We start from the raw sequence: 20,943 nt of genomic DNA, 5'->3' as shown, positions 1-20,943 counted from the left end.
TTCCACTCCTGTCCTAATTCCAGGTACTGCAGCATTTCAGTGGTTAGCAAAAGTAGCAGTTTATATTATGTGAGGCACTAAAGCTTCTGCAGCATTTTGGATTCCCCACTGGAATGAGAAGTAGTGTGTACATGGAAGAGTGGCAGCTGTGGTGCAACACGCTTTGAACCTTGCATGTAATAATGAAATTCCCAGAACCATAAGTGTCCACTGCTCTGCCCACCCACCTCTGGAATTTGGGAAAGGAGGACAAGAATGGAGGCAGAACCCTGTTCTGTAATGCTTGTCAAGTGCACCTAATGGCCATTAGCCACTGTCTAGATCAGGAGTTCCCAAGTCTTGGAATAAAGTTATCTTGTAAAGTTGCATACCTGTCATTGAGAAATTACAGCAGAAATTGCTCTCTAAAGGGTTTAAGAATTTTTTTTTTTTTTTCTTCTGTGAATTTTAAGAAGCTTTTGTCCATACCTGCAGTGGAGCAGTGCAAGATAGTGGTTACAGTGATGAACAGCTGGGAAAGGGCTGCAGTGCTGCAGCCTCTCGGCATCCTCCCACTTTGCTCCCAGCCCACCTTAAAGCTGCACCATAAAATTCCTGCTGTGTTCATGGAAACAGACATTGCTCAAGGACAGAAAAGAAGGAACTTCCTCTCTGGTTTTCCTTACTTGCTTTGCCTTGCTGTCACCTATCATGACCAATCCATTCAGGAGTAACTGGAGCCCCTGCTACAGTCACCTGCAGTGTCTGGTGTGTTCCCCACCCCATTCCAAACCCTGGAGTTCAGCAGTGCCCCAGCACCTCTGTTTCAGCAAGGCAGCAGTCTGGCAGCAGGAATCCAAGTCCTGTTTATTCTAACACCAGCTGCAGAAAGTTCTTCATGTTCTCCTGCATGATTTCTGGGCCAGCAGTAGCCACCACCCCTAGGCTGAAATGGTTCAGAGAAGTCTCTGACTCTTCAGGTGCTCCTCTGTGTATAGACTCAAGAGTCTATAATGCTCTTTTCTGCATTACCCTTGTCCCAACTGCTCTCCTTGGCTTCTTAGTTTAGACTTTGATTTGTATCATTTTTTTTTCCAATAAATGCATCACCTGAGCATGGGCACAAGAAAAGAGCTCTCTTACACCCAACAAGCAAAGTAGCACATTGGCAGTTTTCTTTAGCTTCTAGTGTCAAATCTGCAAGCGTCATCCTCCTTTCACAACAGTATTTTCACAGGTATTAATCTAATGCACTGTACTGCTAGTAATTAGTCAAAGTCACCTTCTATTGATCTCTTTTTTCTATAAACTTTACTGACTGCTCCTTTTTTCTTTTTTTTTTTTTTTAACGTTTCTGTGTATGTGCGCTTTACTAATTAAAACTTTCATTTTTCCCTCCTTATTCTGTCTCTACCTGTTTTGCTCCTTAGCAGAAAAGAAATGGTTTACAGATGAGCCGGATAATGCCTATCCCAGAAACATTCAAATCAAGCCCATGAGCACTCACATGGCCAATCAGATCAATCAATATAAATCGACAAGCAGCTTGATACCACCCATACGAGAAGTTGAAGATGAATGTTGACTCCTTCGAAGCCAGAACTATTTTTTTAAAGCCTGACAAACTTCATGAATGGTGATGTGACATTTATTCCTCTTACTTGCTGAACCACTGATGGAGAAGTTAAGAAGGGCACGCTTAATGGGAAAATAAAGTAGACAGATCTTTGTTTGTCTGCCTTTAATATTGCTTCCACGTATTTTGGAAACTATTTCATTTATAAATGAACATAATCAAAACAAGTCATGTATAGCCTCTAGCATTTTAAATTATTTTTATTTATTATAAAAAATATATTTTTCTTTTTTTTTTTTTTCATTGTTAAGTATATTCCCTTAAAGAAATGGCACATGTGGCCAGACTCCTAAGAATTAAAAAAAAAAAACCAAACCAATGAACCCTCAGTCTTTGGCTTAAAGGAGAATGATGGTCACAGGTATAAGGATATGTAATTAAGGGAGACAAATGATATATTTACAAAAAGGGAAAAAAAGGTCCAGTGTGTATTTTAGTAACTCAAAAAAAAAAAAGAAGAAAAAAACCTACACTTCACCAAAATGTTTCTTTATCAGAAGATGTGTATTTTGTTCAGCATTGACACCAGCTCTTAATAAATTGAACTTATTTATTTTCAGAGTTGAAAGTCATATTTTTGTACATGTAACATTCTTCTGAAATATTCGTTGTTTTATTGACATCTACAGATCATCTTGGCTGCCAGTTCTGTGAAGGTCCAGTAACCCCTCACTGTCCCCTCCCCTTCTCACAGTCCCACACACAGACACCCTTGGGAATGCTGTGACACAGGCACAGGGAATGTCACCACCCCAGCCAAGGGACATGGACACCTGGGGCATCTGCTAGAAATGGAAAATCTGGCAATTGCACTTCACTTCCCATTAGCCATCAGCAGTTGCTCAGTTCAGGAAGGCAAGCTTGGCAATTCTTCTTTTTTTGCCATGTATTACAGTGCTTTAATCCAGAGTGCATAAAATAGTGCATGGAAGCATAAGTTAGAAACCATCTCATCTACCACATTTTGTCACTCCCTCACTTCAGAAGTGCTGATGGCCTTTTGTTGGTCTGAGATGGTACAAATTCTTCCTGGTATGTATAGAGGTTTAGCTCCAGATTCTTGCACTTTGGTGAAAGCTCATACCTTGGTAAAGGGCACACTGAATCTACTTTTGGTGAATTTAGATCAGGATAAAAACTGGTTTAGCCTCAGTTCTACAATCTCACAACATGCTGTCCTCAGTTAATTCCTGCAATAAGCAACATTGTTTTTCTGGTTGTTTTTTTTCCCCTTGTATTTATTTTTACTTTGCTGGGACACCACACACAGAAGTCCAGTAATAACCAAATCAAAATAATAAAAGTGATGAATGTATTTATTACGATAACATGCAAAAGGCCTTTGATAGGTGCCTTTTGTGTCAGCAGTTTCACAAAGTTGCCAACAAGTTTTATAGCCATCAGACAAAAATATAATTTCATATCTGTGCTGCAGTATCTACCCACCCAAGCATTTATGTTCTAAATGATTTAGTAACTCTCTCTATCTCAAAGAAGCAACATCTGACACAATTGTGTGGGAAAAAAAGGAAAGGCTGTGCTAATATGGAAAAAAAACCAAAACCACCAAACCAGAATCATCAGGAAAATCAGCAGATTTTCATTGTGCAAGTTAACTTTAGGCTTTGTAATGTTGCAGAATTGTTAAACACCACAATTAAACATACCGTGGTATTTTTATCATTAGAGAAATATCAGTGAATCAAACAAATACAAAGCAGATGAACTTATTGTGAAAACAATGATGTCCACTATATAATCCAACATTTAAGCCAAACTATCTCAGCTTTAATGTTTGTCCACTGGCTGCAGTACAAGTATAACCATACTAACACCTAATAGACTTTATTCTGGAGTGACTTCTTGGACTGTGACTATTTTGTTGTTACATTTTGTAGAATAGCTATTTAAAGACAATAACGAGAATTGTTAATACAGTATCTGTAAAATTGGATTGTTTAAAATATTTCACTCTCCTACAGAGTAACAAAACAATACAAGCAGTTTTTCATTATTATTATTATTTAGATCCATGTTTAATGCATTTCACAGTCCCCAAAGAGAAGATAATTCCAGTGAGTTCTTCCGACATTTGCTGCTTCAGCTAGTGACACGTTATAATTTACATCCAGTTCTGCATTGGGTCATGTTAAGCCTTTTCTTTGAAGTCAGTGCTCCTTTTTCATTTATGAACTGCATTCATATGACAACCAGAATGAAAAAAAGCTGGTCCTGAGTAGAATTATAGAAACTTGTGCCACACCTCACCAAATACATATGAATTGCAATTTTTTTTCCGCAGAAGACTGGTGTTTACTATAGGGGCATAGAACATTATATCTTATACCTGATCATATTCAGTGCCACTTCTGAGTGTCCTTCCTTCAGAAATGAGCATTCACTGGACAAAGCATACTAATGAACCAAGTACAGCACCCCTACACAGCTAAGGTTTGTGTGTGTCTGTCCAGTTTAGCTGTCACACCCCAAACCCCCATGCTAATAACTGTTTATAAATAAAGAACAAGACCTGAACACACTCACCAGCTGTTCTGGCACAAATAGCTCCATATGCAATGGTTGGTAGAACAACCCCTACAGAGAGCAAACAAGACAGAGAGAAACAGAGTTATGGGTCTATGTTTCCCACTTACAGAAAAACCAAATTCAATAATATCTTCTTACTCCTGTTTTTGATAATCAGAGATGCAGGACTGACATTTGGAAATTAGGTGGAGGAACAGATAGAAAACCTGTTGGGGATCTTTGATATCCAGCCACTGAAAATTACAATAAGGCCAACACCAATAAATGGATATATGAAGTTACATCTAATCTGGGAAAAGGCTGGAAAGGGACCTGAGTGACAGCTGACAGAACACATGATGACCAATATAGAAATAAATTCTTGGTCTTTGTCCATATCTTTTACCTCTTTCTGAGAAGGCAAAAGGAAAAAAAAAACGGGTGGGGAGGATTTCTAGCCTTTTTTTATTTTTTTTGGCATTGATTGCATGCAGTACTGATACAGGCTATAGAATGTTTAACTCATGTGTTGGATAAACAGTATGTCTGTGTGTGTCTGTTTGCATGTATGCATGTCCACACACGCACACACATCTGTCTGTGGGTGCACACATACACACAACTGTATTTTTGGGTACATACACACTCATATGTATGGGGGTATGCATGTATTTGATAGAGTCATCACAAGAAGGTGTCATAATTTTTATTTTCCATGAACTGGGGTGAAGAAAGGCACACAAAAGAAGAAAATATATGAATTGCAGGGTAGCACATGGAAGAATTGTTTCTGCTGTTTCCACCTGATTTGACCAAAACCCAGCCATCCTGGTTAGCTTTATGAGAGATGCACTGATGTTTGATGTTCTGACATTGCCAGAAAGTCTGCTGGCTCTCTCTGTTTCATGGCTGTTATTTTAATTTGGCCCCTGAAGCCCATGAGCACTAAGGTGAAAGGATAAAACTGTCCTCTGACAGATTTAGTGGCAAGTGCTGAGCACAGCAAAAGTTAAGGTATGAAGAAAAGAAGATACTCATAGTCTGAATGCAAATTTTAACACCTCCATATGATTGTGCAGTTCCTTCTAAAGTAAGAAGTATATGATGTATTTGTTAATTGGGAAAAACAAGACTAAAACATTTCCTTGTACTTTTAAAATGTATCCTAAACCTGTTGCTGATGTTTTAGCACCTTGCTTTTCAAATCAGCTTCACTGGCCCAACAGCAGGGAATTCATGGGACGGACAGTACAAACCCCAGGCGTGGTCAGCTGGATGTGGAAAGACCTAGATGGCCTCAGTCAAAGGTGGGAAAGGGCAAATATAATTTTCAAGCACAGTACAGGAGACACTGCAAAAGCATCAGCCTTTTATTACACATTGTTGGGTGCTGGAGGATGAGGTTGGCTATTTTTGCATGCAAAAGGAAGATTTTGCATTTCTTGAACTCTTCATGTAGCAGAAGGAGAAAGTACAACAGTGAGTTCTCATTCAGGTTTTGCTGGGGGTGTGTGTCTAAACTACAGCTGACAGTTACTGCAATAATTGGTTGCATAAACTGATGCATAAGCATACATGAAAAAAAGAAGCAATAATTTACAAATGGCCAATAATTTGTGTTTTCAGTGCTTGGCCACTCACTCGCCAATCCATAAAAATGTTAGCAACTACCTTGGACTAGCTGACTCACATGGGCTCAATCTGGAACACAGAGCAGGTCCTTAAATGTTTTTAAGGAGTGGTTCCTGAGGTCTCCTGGATGCCAATGAATTTGAAATAAACGCATATTGAGGTCAATATGTGTGTGTATGTGTGTATGTGTGTGTATGCGTGTTTTGTTTTTACAGCTGTTATCATTGCGAATTTCTTTAGCACCAAAAGAAGTGTGTGTCTCACCTTCATTTCTAGTTTTGAATGTGCTTAAACAAAATAACCAAGTGTGTGAAAGGTAATGAACAGGACAAAGTGAAAACAGAAATCTGTTCCCAGTGTTACAGTGGATTAGCCTGGGAATATCTGTCAAAGTCAATGGCAAATGCACAACAAATTCAGAGAAAGGCGAACTCTTTATAATCCATCTGTTTTTTTCCTTTCTGTGAATTCTGACCCACTGAAACCCCCAGCATACAAACAAACACCTTTAAAATTTTAATTATTTTTTTTAATTCTAAAGTTTGTTGAATAATCACAGGCTTAAAGGAAGTATTATATTCTGTTTATAGTATTTTCATGCTGAGCAATAGTAGTGGGTGTGGGTTCCAGCCCCATCTGAAATAATGAAAGGAATGAAGTAGCTCTTCTGCTGTAGTCACTGCCCAGGATGGTATGTGGGCCTATTATATTGATAATTCTGTGCCAGTATTTATCAGAGCTGTATTTCTGTCAGTAATGTATCAATTCTGCACAGGTTCTCACTGCTCTAGAGCCATGTGCAGTCTCTGAACAGCAGTCTGTGTGACCAGGTAAATTCCACTGGCATAGCCAGGACTGCTGCTCTGCACAGTGGTGTGTTATTGGTAACTGCCAAAAGGAGGAGGGGGAGGGAAAATGAAGAAAATATAAAATATAAGGTGTTTATTTCATTACTTTCAGTCTAATTTAGAGCAATATATAACTTAGGAAGCTAAAGAGTAATGCTGCATCTAATTAGAACCTTTATGATGTTGAGACAAGGCTTCAGTCAATGCATTTTAGAGGAGACCTCTCTAAAGCAAAAAAAACCCAAACAACACAGAACACAGCATATAGGCAGTTGAATACATGTAATAAAGCCCATAGATTTTCAGAGACAAAAAATGTGGCATATGAGCATTTTGTTCACTGGACGATAACTGTAGGAACCAAATAAAAATGTCAGCAGAAGTTATCTCAAGCAGTTAAAAAAATTCTGCTTCTGCCATGGTCCTATAGCTTAGGATACTGATGCTTAAGCAATGCAAATACTCTAACCTCTGGCAAAAAAAAAAAAAAAAAAAAAAAAAAGGAGAAAAAGGAAAAAAAAGGAAAAAACAAGATACTACTTTAACTTTCACATATCCGTAGATTTCAAGTCTTATGAAACATTTTTCCTCCTTCGGAAAAAAACACATACACACAAACACATATATACAATATATTTTAATTGTTTCACATGTCTATATTAGTTACAATTTGGAAGTGGAGATGGTGAGGGGGTACACTGAGAACCAGCTGGCAACTTAACTTAAAAGTTCATCAAGAAAAAGGAGTACGACTTCATCACTTTACTTTTAACATCATGGGTTGGTGAGAGAGAACAAATGCTGGTGCTCAGAAATGATCTACCTGACTTTGTCATATGTAATATCCAGTGAAAAATATATCGTCCTGTAAAAAGGGTTTGTACATAACTTGTACATGGTTTCATTTTGTATTTTTCTCAGATTAAAATTTATGTATTTGTGTTCTAAAAGAAGGAGATATTGCTGTGTTTTCTTTCTTCTCTCCTAGAAAAATTTGTAACTTGTACCACCAGGTCATGAATATTGCTGCATTCATGAAGCCAATTCTATTAATACTTTGACTGAAGACTAACCCAACAGCCTTTCTCTTTTCCTCACACCCAGAATCAGCTCCTTGCTAATAATAATTAATATCAGCTGCCATGGAGGATGCTGTTGGCATTATGAATGAGTAATTCTGCACCAGCAACAAATAGTTCCCCTCAAAATTATGTAATAATCTTAGTTAGCAAGTACCTGCAGTGAATGAACAGACTGCTCACACCTCTTCTGGACCATGAGACAGTCCTGCTACTCTTTCAAAATACTTCAGTTGTATTATAGTAATTTAATGTTGATTTCTTAAAGAATTTGTTTTAATTTCAAATATGTAGTTTAAGCTAGGGAGGTAATTTTACAAATGCAGCTTTGTGCATTGGAGGAGTGCCACTGAGGGGCAAGGGAACAACAACAACAAAAAAAAAAAGGTAAAAAGCACACAACAAAACAAACCAAAAAACACCAACCTCATAACAAAAAAACCCTCTCCTCTCAAAAAAGTTCCCAAAGCCAAAAAATAACCCCAAAACACAGGAAAAAGATCACCTCCCAAAACCACCCCAAATTAGTCTCTTTTCACTCCTTCCTTACTTACCACAAGTCCGCCCTTTGCCACCTGCAGCCTCTTGGGAAGAAATGCTTTTTAAAAAAAGACTGTAAATTTTCTCTTACTTCCAAGACAGAAGACATTCAAACCTATTTCTAAGTAAGGGCAACCAGTGACCCTAAGCTTGATTTCTGGCTGTATGTGCTTGACTGACCTCTTCAAAAAGCACTCCCTTTCCCCCAGGCCCCAGGTTTTAAAACACAGGTTTATTATTATACTTTTTTCAAAACATTCATTATGCTAGAATGTACACCTACCTCTGGGTTTAATTTGCCAGGTTTTACTTCCTTTTTTTTTTTTTTTTTTTTTTTTTTTACCAATGAGGCACAAGTGACCAGTAACCAGACTCTTTCTATCAAAAAAAAAATCTTACAGTCAGTGGGAGAGTGAGTTCAAAGTATCCCAAGGGAGGTGCTGGAGAGAGATGAACACTCCAGAGCACTTCTTGGGTTTTTTACAACTTTATTCAATTTCCACTTTCTTTTCCTGCTTGGAGAAACTCCTTTTTCCAACATCCTTGTTCCCAGAGACTTGAAAATCAAACCACAGTAACAACTTGTAAAATATTTTATTGCATTTGAAACTTCTGGCTTTTGAGAAGCTTTAAACATATCTGTTTTTTTCAGTTCCCTCATTCAAGTTTTATCCAGTAAATTCTTTAGTTAGACATCAGATACAATAAAATAAATGTGTTTTAAAGCATTTGTTGCAAGATACAGTGCAAAACAGATCAACAAATGTTGGTTTTATCATGGATCACAGACTTTACATGAAGGATGCATAATCCATGTGTGCAGGATGAATTAGGTAGCCCTCCACTCCAGGTGTACAGCTTGAATGCAAAGCTTTTTTAAAAATCATTATCATAGTTGTTTAATGTTTGGAATTAATGGAGGCAGGACTGGTTCCTTTACTTAAAAGATAACTCTGATGATACCGGAAGTCAAGAAAGGCCATTATTTGCACATAGATATTATTTTCCCACTGAAGAAGAGAATGTTTCAAAGATAACTTTTCCTTCTGATAGACTTTCTGAAGGGTGCTGAAAAATTATTTTCCTATCCCACCACTGCACATGATCAGACATCCCTGTTCTGTCCTTTCATAATGCACAAGAGTCATTGCTTCTGCAGCAATATTAAAGTCAAATAATGAAAAAAACCCTACCATTTTATTATTCTGTATACGGACATAGCTGCTATGAAGCAACAATAAACATGTGCAGGACAGTGGAATTCAGGAAACCTGGAAAGTTTTCAGGTTAGGTTACCATGCATTCCCCCACACTGATGAATTGCTTCTTGAGAAACAGCATGCTAGAGAATCAAGTCCAAGCAGTTCATGAAAATTTTCAAATTGTTTTAAAAATTTTGCCCTGACATGGAAATGACAGGAGAATAAGAGGTGATTAGGTGGACATGTGACAATTGAGCTGGAGAGGTTTGCTGAGGGGGTATGGACGCAGGAAGAAATTTGGGTAACCCAGTCATTTGAATGGATGGCAAGTATGACAAAGAAATCCCTTTTACATTTGCCAGTCGTTTCAGAATTCCTCTTTCCCTGCAGCATTGAGTCAGTTTCTGCAAGGATGCATCACTAGGTTTAGCAGGTCTTTCTCATACTTGGGCTCTGCCCAGAGAATTTGCAGGGAAGATCAGGGCACCAAGCAATGAAACTCCTTGCAGCCATTTGATTCAATTAGTTGTAGCTGGACTTTTAAGAAACAGTTCTGTTAATGTGTACTTAAACATCTGCAGGGTGTTTTTTAGGGAAATCAGCAGTCTGGTCTTTGTAACACTGCTTTGACATGTTCAATCTCGCTGAAAACTTTGCTCTGGTCAGAATGAAACCAACTGCTTTCCAGCAGCAGCAGAAGTTCCAAATAAAGGGCTATTGCCCTTTCTAATTCACATTCTTCAAGTCAATTATTACCCTCATGCCCTTTGCTTGCAACTAGGAAATCGAAACTTTTTCTATAAACAATAGGAAAATCTATACTTGTTCTAAATTATGTTTTTCATCCACTTTTGTTAAAAATACTCAGTATATGCCTGGAAATCCCTTTCAGAATGAAAAGAGGCAGTGCGTGATGTGGATAACGTGCATTTTATGCTTTATTGCAAATGGTATCTGGGACTAGCCAGAGAACATGCTTGGCTTTATTCCCTTTCACATGTAGCTTCAAAGTATGTGGTAGTCTTCTTCTTCTTCTTCTTCTTCTTCTTCTTCTTCTTATTATTATTATTATTATTATTATTGCTACTTCCTACCACTAGGATACACATCAAGAATACGTTCAGGGCTGTTGGAGGCAGCAGGATCAGCGCATCATCCTCCAGCTGTTCTCTCATTAATACCCCTCTGACCTGCAGGCCTATTCTGAGTGGGAGAGAGACTCTCCAGTCAGTTAAATCACCTGTCTCTTGGCTATGCTGTGAACACATAATTATAAGGATTAGACTGAGACCATTAATTTAGAGTAAAAATAATACTGTCTGTAAGACTTTGAAGATTTAACTCCCCCGGACTCAGCAGCACAACCCTGGTAAAGCTCAGGTTCTTGGACAGTGACCTGGTCTCACAGAGAATATTTATTTCATAACACCTTTAGCATGCTTAGTGAGCACATGGACCATGCTCCTTCCAGCAAACAGCAGCTCTTTAACATAAAATGCCTTCTAAAGATGATTGTGAGTCTTGATTGTCTGTGAAGGGAGACTAATGGAACTGGGTAACAGAGACACTTCAGTTTAAGTAGAATTGATCTATGCCATGCATTCTGTGACCCCTTTATGGAAGAGCAGTTCTGATATACTGTGATGAAAGACATTTTGGTAAGGTGGATGGCTTAAGGCCACCTTCTTCTATAGCTCAGCTATCCAGGGAAATATAATAACTGAAGCACAGAACATGAGCTTGTGTTTTAACTAAGTTATTCTTCAGTTTAGAAATGAGAAGAATCTCCAAAACCTATGACACATCTAATTTTCCATGCCTCTTCTCAGACTTGTGCTCTAGAGTGATTTTTCCAGAATCCTTTAATGTGAAAAGGAAGTCCTCTAGTAACATAATTGTTTTCTTGATATACCTACACTGTAGTTTTTGGGGGTTTTTTTGCTAGTTAGGTAAAAAATCTGATAATAAAATCATTTTATCTCACCCTCTTACCCTATATACTTAAAGATGTGGTTTAATTTACCATTTCTTTTGTCCATAAAGTTTATTTAAAGGGTTGCTACTAGCCCTGCAATATGAATCCACTTAAGAATTCAGCCCATGGTGCATAGCTGAAGGACCAAATCTGTATTCCATGTTTAAAGTTAACCTGAAATTTAATTACATGGAATCTGCTTTTATATATTTGGAGAAGTTCGATTTCACATGGTCTGCAGATTAAAAAAAAATTCTGAACCCCCTGTTTTATGAGACCAACAAAGAAATAAACATTATTCAAAATTGTTAAGGAAGAGGGTAAGAGAAACAGAGGCATATTTGGCACAGCAGGAAGAAAGGATGTGTTGGAGGAAGTGTAGAGGAGAAGAGAGAGCAAATGGCCAAGCACTAAAACAGAAAAGCACAAGCTGTAGATCAGGGAAGGAAACCAACTGAAAACATGAGGATGGGGGGGAAAAATACAAAAGAGCTCATGATTGGTGCAGAATGATCAGGCCAAAGCTAATGAGGCTTTTGTCACGCTCTGAATTCCACAGATCTACCACGAGCTGCGGCGAGCTGTGGTTTCCTCCCAGAGCAAGGCAGATGACTCTTTATCAGATGTGTCACTTGGTGAAATAATTGCAGCAATAATGGTGCAATAGCAGCATACTCAGAGCACAATTTATCCATGTCTCTTCTATCTTTCATCTTCAAAGCTTCTACTGCTGCAGAGATCACATCAAAATGACACCTCTGCTGTTAATGACAGTGGTCTAATGCAATACAGAGAAGTCAAATCGCTTCTCCAGATAGGCAAAATGCTCTCACACAGAAACTAGGCATGTGCACGGGTCCTGACATCCATATTCAGATTTGTGTTTGTGAGGAGGAGGGTGGGCTTGACATACAGATTTATTCATATTTGAAGCAGCCTGTTTTATAAAGCACAAAATCCACTAAAATTAGAAAGGAGTGGGGACAAGAGTAGCGTGCAGAGCCTTAACTTATGCAAAGTGAATGCCTGATGTAGGAAATTTCCCTTTGCACAGCCCACAGCACGTGTTAGCCAGAGTCACAGGTCAGAGATGTGAGTTGTCTCTAAAGAATGAAAGAAACAAATGAGTCAAATAAAGAAAAATGTACCTTAAAATGCACACTGTCCTTGTAGGCAAATGCACATATTTTTCTGGATCTAGGAACAATTCAAGCTGCTGTGAAGCCCCTCCTGGTGGTTATTACTCAGGTAAAGAAGAAAGTTGGCAAACTGCAGTTATTAAAAAGAAAGAATTGTCTGTTTATTTTCCAGTGCTGTTTGAAAATTGCCATAGAACAGTAAATCTCTAAATATGAAAAATATTTATTCTTCTTACATAGTATACATAAACACAAATGCAGCCAACATAGTGGCAGGGACACCATTTGTTTAAGTTTCATTAAGATGTGTAGTTAAAAACCTTATTAAAAGAGTCCATTTCTCACTTCAGTGAGTTCAGTGGAATTTATTGCCTGAGGGTTAAGTAATGCTTCAGAGGAAAAATGAGATTTAGGAATATTTTCATATGTTACCATCTTTTCCAACAGAAACATTTCCTGTAATGGCTGCTTGGATGGAGGGTTTAAACTTCACTATAGTGAATGTTTTCACAGAGCTTTATGTATCAAAATAGACAATCAAACAAAATAACCAGCTCTCAGATTCATTTCCAAGAAAAAAAAAAAAAGAAAAAAAAATCTTCTTTAAGTAGAAAGCAAGGCCAATTTTTTTAACAGATTTATTATTCTCAGTTACTACGGCTATTCCACAAACATGGTAAGGAGGATTAGTTAAAAAGACAAGAAAGGGAAAGAAGTGCAAAAGGAAAATGTTCTCAAATCCTAGATTTTAAAGTGTTTGGATGATGAAAAGGAGATGTTCTACTGCAGCCATTAGCAGTGTACTGCCATTTGAAGAGTGTAAATTACTGACTGTATGCTTTGTGTGCTGGTGGCCTTGTTATTTATTGATTGTAGGCATTTTGGTACAGTCTAACTTGAAAAACAGTTCTGTGAATCAGATTTGGTCCTAGACCATGATTATGGGCCAGGAGATGCTTCCATGGAACTGAAAATCCCCATGGATGGGGAAGATTACAGAGGCATGAAGAGACTGTGTACATCTAAATTCAATGCACTGAAAACTACTGTGATTATCCAGTGTTTTGTTGCTTTGTTTTTGGCTGTTGGGTTTTTTTTTTAATTATTTTTTTAAAGCTGTAAATTGGAGAATGCAGAGAGATTGACACTGCTCAGTTGATGCTGCCCTCTTCATCAAGGGAACAAATTTCAAGCAACATTTATTTCTTGTTTTGTAAATATTCAATGGCAGCTCACTTGTTAGGTCTTGCTTTGGGCTAAGGAGGAGGGAATTGAGGTTTGGCTTTTTCTGAAGAAATCAGAATGTTTATTAATACTCTTACTTTCAAGCTAGCTTATTTAAGCAACAATTTTAATGAAGTCAGAAGTTTGCATTTTTCTAGTGTTTAATTCATAATTTTCATGTCCATGACCACAGATCCTTTCCTCTCCCTTCCAAATGCTAAATTTCACTCATGTTACTGTGTAAAAGTTGAAATCAGTTCTCTTCTCTTTCTGTGCATGGACTTCCCTCCCCTCTGTCAGAAATAGATAAAACAGAAAAAATAGAAAAAAAATAGATAGAATAGAAAAAAGCTCCCAGTTGTGCTGGGACAGAGGGGCAGAGCACGTTTCTCCAAAGTTGTCACGACCATTAGTTTGCTGTCAGTCAGCAATTTTGGTGTTGGTTTTTTTCTTAAATTGACCTACAGTTTTAAAGTGAAGAGACTGTCTAGGATTTTAATTTGATTTATTATTTTATTTAACATTATTTACTTCAGTTTTTGCCTCAGTTGGCTTTCCTTCTATCCCAATTTTTTCAAAATGTTCCATCAGGAGGAAATACAAAAGCAGGAAGTTGGAGTTGCAACAGAGGGTTTCCAGAAACCATAGGATGGATGGTAAAGGTTTTTCTCACAGGGAACCCAGCTGTTGTCATACAAATCCTTCCTTTCAGGTATCTGTCATCATATTGCTAAGAACTAACCAAAGTATTTCCATACTTTCAGGGAAAACACCCCTGAAAATTTTGACTCCAAGGAAGAGCAAAATTCATTGGAATTGTCCTGGTTAATTGTCCCAGAGCATACTGAGAATGAAATAAGAGGCCGTGCATTAAGTAAAGATCTTAAATTATTTTATTTCCATTTTATTTTATGTAGAGAACCCTTATAACCTAAATCCTTTGCTTTCTCATAGGTCAGGAATGCACATGAGGAATTATTGAAAGTTTCTCCTGGTTGTTTTAGATTTATCTCATATCCATACTGAATGTGGTCCAAGGCCAAAGAAATTACTTGAGCCTGGTGCTCATACTCTAGAACTCTTAATTTAACCTTCATACACTCCTCACACCAACATTACTGCAATGCTTATTCAATTCCAGTTGAATTGTGCTGCCCAGCAGTTTTCAGTATGGGTTCCCCCACTGTTTGTGGAATACTGGTGGTTTTCCATCCATCATAAGCAACCTGTGCAAATTCTGAGTAGTCAGCTTGAAGGGAAAAATCTGTGCCTTCTCCATCCATGCCTTTCACCTATCATAAAACCGATTTCCCGTTTGTTTATGCATATAAATAGTACATATTTCCATTTTTAAATTCAGAAAGTATTTTACTTTTATAGAAAAATACTTTTACTAAAATCCAGCTGGGGTTTTTCTCTAAATTTTCAGCATGAAGTTCTCTGGATAATGATTCTCTCAAAATTCCCTCCAGTTTTAATGCACAAAAATTTAGTTCTCAAGAAAAGAATTGATCAACAGGAATTCTATCTTTTCCCCTCATTAAAATTTGCAACATTCTGACTAAACCTGTATAACAAATGCAAAATCTCTCAAGAGACATTGTAAAAATGTTTGTTTAAAAGCATTTTGAGTTTTGCACACAAAAATTAACATTTGGTACTCTCAAACACTCCACTTAAGCACCTTCAAATACAGAAATTGAGGAATTAGGCCCTGATCAGAATTTTTTGGATGGTCAGGAAATATTCCTCTGCCCCTGTGGGCAGACTGCAGGCTATTGCTGGACTCCTTAGGCAAATTCTCTGAGTTTTTTTGTACGACCATTTCACTGGATTTCAATTTTTGTTCTATTTTGTTCGGTTTTTTATATTTATGCATGCAAATGACTCATTCTTGTACAATAAAATCAAGATTTAGTTACCTACCATCCTTTCGACTGTAAGCTCAGTTTCCCTGTGGGTCAGAAAATTCTGTACAAGCTGCACATCAGAGGTGGCTTAAATGAGAGATGTATTCACCCTTATTTGTGCTCACTGCCTTTCTACTGTTTCCTCAAGCAATAAACGTTGCATTTTGTCCAAAGGAGTGACCACCACAGGTTCTGCATTACATATATACTAAAATTACTGGGAAAAAAAAAAAACCAAACAAAACACTAGATGTGAGTTTGTCACAGTAGCAAGCTTAGAAATGTTTTTCTCCCCACAGTGGCTTTGTAAAAAGAAATACTCCTAAAACCTCTGCCCTATAATCAGCCAAGGACCCTAACTAAAAAGCACTTTTAGAAAGTGCAAAGATATAATAGTCCCAAGATGAATCTGCCCTCCAGTTCCATTTTCTGCCATACAAACGTTTGGGAGCTTATCGTTGAAGCCACATTAGTCTTGATTTAAGGTCTTGTGACACATTATTACAGCACACTGCCATCACTTCACACCTGTCATTCTGTCAGTCAGGGGAGAGGGAGGGGAAACAATTTTGATGTCAATCAGCAAATCCTTCGGGAGGTGTAACCTGTTAAGACATATTACCCTTTGCCCATTGCGATTTACAGGCTTTGAATGTAAAGGACATATGCCAGAAATAATTAAAGACTAATCTTTATTGTGCTCACTTACGAATGAAGGCATTTAGTACCACCAACCCATTTATATTGTCCAGAAGAAGAAAGAGATAGAGGAGCAGAGTGTGATACTACAACTACTCTTTCCATTTCTATTAATCAATTGTTCTATCTGGATGTTGAAATCCTCTGCCCTCATGAAGCAAATTTAGCAAGGTAGCCTTTCCTCTTACACTTGTATTGATGTCCTAGCAATGGACAGATGAGCCCAGTATGATGCAAGACCTCTAACATTATTTTTGAATCAAAACAGTATTTTAAAAATAGAGAAAAAAACTGCCATGGAATTATTAAAAAAAAAAAAAAATAGTGAAGCATTAAAAAAAAGCCAAAACAAAACCAAAACAAAACAACTAATCCTGTCCTCTATGTTTTAGTGGCTACAAAAATCAATCTCAGCCTGGAGAACTACAACTTCCATAGGCATGGCTTTGGATCACCTTGTAACTGCTCTGATGTAATTTATTAGGAGGCATCAAAGGAGTGATGTCAACCTCAAAATCTGAATTTAGGGTCTAAATCCTGAGTTGAAGGAAGCTAATTTTTTCTCCCAAGCTAGGTTTTCAGCATGACACAGAAGAAGGAAGCATTTACACAGCCTACTGGTTACTGTTCACAACTCATCTCTGGAAGGAACATCTTGTCCTTAGACTGACCTTAGAGCTACAATCTAAAGGAAATAACTGCAAAACAAGAATAGCTATGGAGTAAATAAAATAACAGGCAGGGACTATATAGTCCAGAGAGAGCCAGAATAAAGAAAATTAATTATATTGTAAATTTTTTTACACTGCTGCACTGTATTACTATACATACAGCTTGTTTGGGCTAGAAATTAAGTGGAATTGTGGAAGCTCTGACTTGCAGCTGCCACCACATGCTATCAAAGCCCTGCTGGGAGGACAGTTTTGCAGTTTTGCTGTAGCTAATTTGAAATGAACTTTGGGCTCACTGTCCAACAGGTAAACCCTGCATCACTAACTTGTCATCATGGAATTTTTTCCTGCCTCTTCTTCCAGTTGTCCCTCCCTCATTTCCATGCAGACCCACCCACCCACACAAACACACAGCAAGAGACAAGTGGAGGCAGGAACAAGGAAGCCACTGCCTCAGCTGTGCCACAGACCTGTAAGGAATAACACATCCTTCTCCTGGAAAAGCATATGGAGAGCGGCATGCTCTGCTGATAGATGGTGTGTCACCATCTCACAGGTGGTCTGGAGACACACAGTGCCCTCAATCTGTACTCACTAATGGTTTCCACAAAAAAGGCAGAGATTCACATACGGCCAAAAGCATTGTGCTCACGTTTGCTTATTAATTTTACCTGAGGGAATGGAAGGGCTAAATTGGCTTTAGTTGGTAATAGTGACAGAAGTGCAAGCTTACAGTAACAGTTCATTTTCCATTTCCTAAAATATGAAATCAATCTCATGTGGAGGACTACACCATCTCAGCTCTCACAATTTAAAGAGGAGTGGGAAGTCAAAAGATGGGGAAGTCGTAATGAGGGGTGGATTTTCATCTACCATTTTACACAGAGCTAGGAAGAAAACAGATGATTCCTCGTCATCCTTCTGATTAGATACTCCTTGCCTCCTTTCACATTCTCATTACTCTTTCCCCCACCTGTACTTCTTTCTGCTCTCTCTGGAGGTGGCTCAGACATGACCATGCCAGCCAGACCTTTTGCCTCAGATTCATATTTCTGTGGCATTCATATGCTTTCAGTTGCTGTGGCAATTTAATATACATTAGCAGCTGTCCCTTGACCATATGCTATAGTGGAAGGGAAAAACAGTACTCCAATTTTCACACAGGAAACCAAGACTTTCTAGGACAGGCCAGAATTGCTGATTTCAGGGAAAATCAGCACTCTCAGCCATAAAGCAAAACTCAAATAACTATACCTAATACAGGAGAAAAAGATTATAAACAGTGTCTTGTCTCTATTTTGTGGTAACTATAACATAAAGAAGCTCTGTGTTACCCGCTGGCAGCTGATGGCTGATTCTGCTTTTAGAGGCAACACTTGAAGCAGCAGAAGCAGTGGAGTAAAGCTGGTAGAAAATGTGATTTGAATGAGGCTCTTAGTTTGAAGCTGGTCAGAATAGAACCTTGTCAGCCTGGAAGACTGTCGAATATGCTGTGACATTTAATCAACTGCTTGACTACAGGCTCACCTTTAGTGTCTGTGGTGGAGTGAACATGATTCCCCTCACCTTGCTTCACATCACACATCACTTTTCAGTGCACTGCTGTAGAGAGCTGGGTTATAGCCTTTTTTTTTTCCCTAAGAGGAACACAGTAACAGAGGTCAGCTACAGTCATGAATTTTATGAAAGGTTTGCTGGGAAACCACATTAAATGGCAACATCAGTCCATACATCAGCCCTGTAGTGCTTTTATTCCGAGACTCTGCAGCTGAGTGATTTGCAATGTACTTGCATTTCATGGCCATCATTTTTAAGCAATGTCATTTGCCTTGGTATCCGACACTTCAGCTGCACCAGAATCCACCCAGCTATTCATGATAAATTTCTTCCAAGAAAAAATCTCCAGGAGAAACACTCCCAGGATCCCCAAACTCCAATCTTCAGAAGCCTTGGATATAAAACCAGGCACGGACACTTCAAAAATGCAGTAGCGACTGAAGAGAAAAAGCTGAGAAGGAAATTACTGTCCCAGAATTCAAAAAAGTAAAAAATTTTGATTAAAAAGTGAGGTCAAGGGGATGCTATTAAAGCATAAGACAAGGCCTATATCAATAATATGGCAAATAGAATGCTTTGTTTTTTAAGGTTTTGAAAGAAAACCAACATTAATTACTTTTTTCTCCAGAGAATAATTTTTTCCAGCATTGATAGTAATTCTATTCCAATCACAATACCGTGTATTTTTTTTTGCATTTAGTATTGCAAAATATTCAGTTGCAGAAATTATGTCATGTGTATCACCTCAAAGATCCATTAAATTGTCAATATGAAATTGTGTTAAAACAATGGGTCTCTTAATCCCTTCTGAGGAAGGAGTCACTTAAAAGGCAACAGTAAAAACTCAGATTTGTAAGCAGATGTGTTAATTGAACATCATGGAAAGACTCTCTATCATCATGAATAAATTTTAATGAAAGTCTAATAGAAGTCATATTCTTACTGGAATATCTTGAAGTGCTACATATTAGGTCGTAATCTTTATGGAGATATTTCCTGCATTTTGGAAACTGTCTATACTGGCATATTTAAGAGGTTTCACAACTCAGGAAGTCTGTTCACAAAATGGCTTAATAAACTAAAGTTTTAGGTATCAGGTGTCTTGTGAAAACAATGACCACACATGGATGCAGAATCTTCCTAATTTCACTTAGGGATCCTTAGGCCAAGAGTCTGCAAATCAAAGGAAAGAGAGCACAATGCAGCAGGTGTGACAGCAGCACAGCATCTGGCCCAGTATTTAGGAAAAAGAGGAAAATGGTACCCACCAGCTATGGGCCCTTAGCAGCTGGAGGAAGCAGCTGTAAGGTTTTCCTTGGTCTTTCTGTTCTGACAGACTTAATTTCTATTGCAGAATTTCCAATAATCACTGTAAATGCCTGCAACACCACATACCTGCTACTCTAAATCAAAGCTACTTTAAAAGAAGGACTTCAGCAGTCCATTATCTCTACCTGTTAGGAAGGCAATCTGTATCCATGACAGGGAGAAACTGCATGGCTGGACTTAACTCTTGTTTGCAGTCATGAAACCCTATTTGTTGCAGACCCATTGCAGCCATGGCAAAGTGACTCACCTTGGTTTTCTTCCTGTCTCCACTGCAGTTCAATGGCTTTGCAGTGAGTGCACAGAATGCATTTTTCCACTCCAGGATCAGGGAGACAGAGTGGTTGAGCACTGCTCATGGGCTGAGTATTCAGAATGTGACATTGTAAACAGAATTACAGTAGTAGGTAACATAGCAAGAATGGTCAGTTACATTCATAAACACTTATTTTTTTTTTTTTAACAGAAACCCCATCTATTTGTTCCAAGTGATATATCCCTCCTCCAGGAGTAGGAGTTCAACATGCCACCCAAGGAAACTGAGGGAGTTGAATGAAGTGTTGGTAAGATGGGATCACAAATCACAGTAAATCTCCTTTCCATTTATGCCTTAAGAAGTTTTATATAAAGAGAAACTGATTTCCTCAAATCTTCTGTGTATTTAGCCATGGATCAAGAAATATTAATAAAGAATTGGCTGACCTCTTGATCGTGGTAAAAATTAGAAGTGAATGTTTGCATGAGAAGATTGAATCCAATTACATTATTTAAGCCAAAACCAAAGGGTCTTGTGAATGACGTTTCACTTCATTATAGCATTTCTCAAATGTTAAACCATAAGTCTGAATCCTTTCCAGGTCACACCAACATCAGTGGTTGTCTGATGATGCCTGACAGGCACACAAAAAAAGAATTCTTAGTGTCCTTTCAACGCCTAAATTAGAAGACTCCTCATTAGAAAATGGACACCACAGAAAATTCTACCTGTGGTACTTGGTAA

At 38.1% G+C, this 20,943-nt stretch overlaps 1 protein-coding gene across 42 annotated transcripts in view; it reads left to right on the top strand.

Moving 5' to 3' along the window:
- KCNMA1 (potassium calcium-activated channel subfamily M alpha 1) overlaps positions 1 to 6,181 on the top strand; it is a 440,583-nt gene extending 434,402 nt beyond the window's left edge. For 17 of the 42 annotated variants that reach the window (XM_033066042.2, XM_033066032.2, XM_033066067.2 and 14 more), the window contains one exon: positions 1,410 to 6,181. In XM_033066042.2, the coding sequence (XP_032921933.1) occupies positions 1,410 to 1,564 (155 nt within the window). In that variant the 3' untranslated portion in view covers positions 1,565 to 6,181. The remainder of the gene's footprint in view (positions 1 to 1,409) is intronic. The other 25 variants (XM_033066068.2, XM_033066050.2, XM_033066041.2 and 22 more) reach the window with 3 other exon arrangements.
- Positions 6,182 to 20,943: the final 14,762 nt, after the last annotated feature.

The sequence above is a fragment of the Catharus ustulatus genome, chromosome 8, assembly GCF_009819885.2.
Source record: "Catharus ustulatus isolate bCatUst1 chromosome 8, bCatUst1.pri.v2, whole genome shotgun sequence".
NCBI classification, from domain to species: Eukaryota; Metazoa; Chordata; class Aves; order Passeriformes; family Turdidae; genus Catharus; species Catharus ustulatus.
Note: the sequence above shows the minus strand (reverse complement) of the source record. Positions and strands in the feature narration are given on the sequence as shown.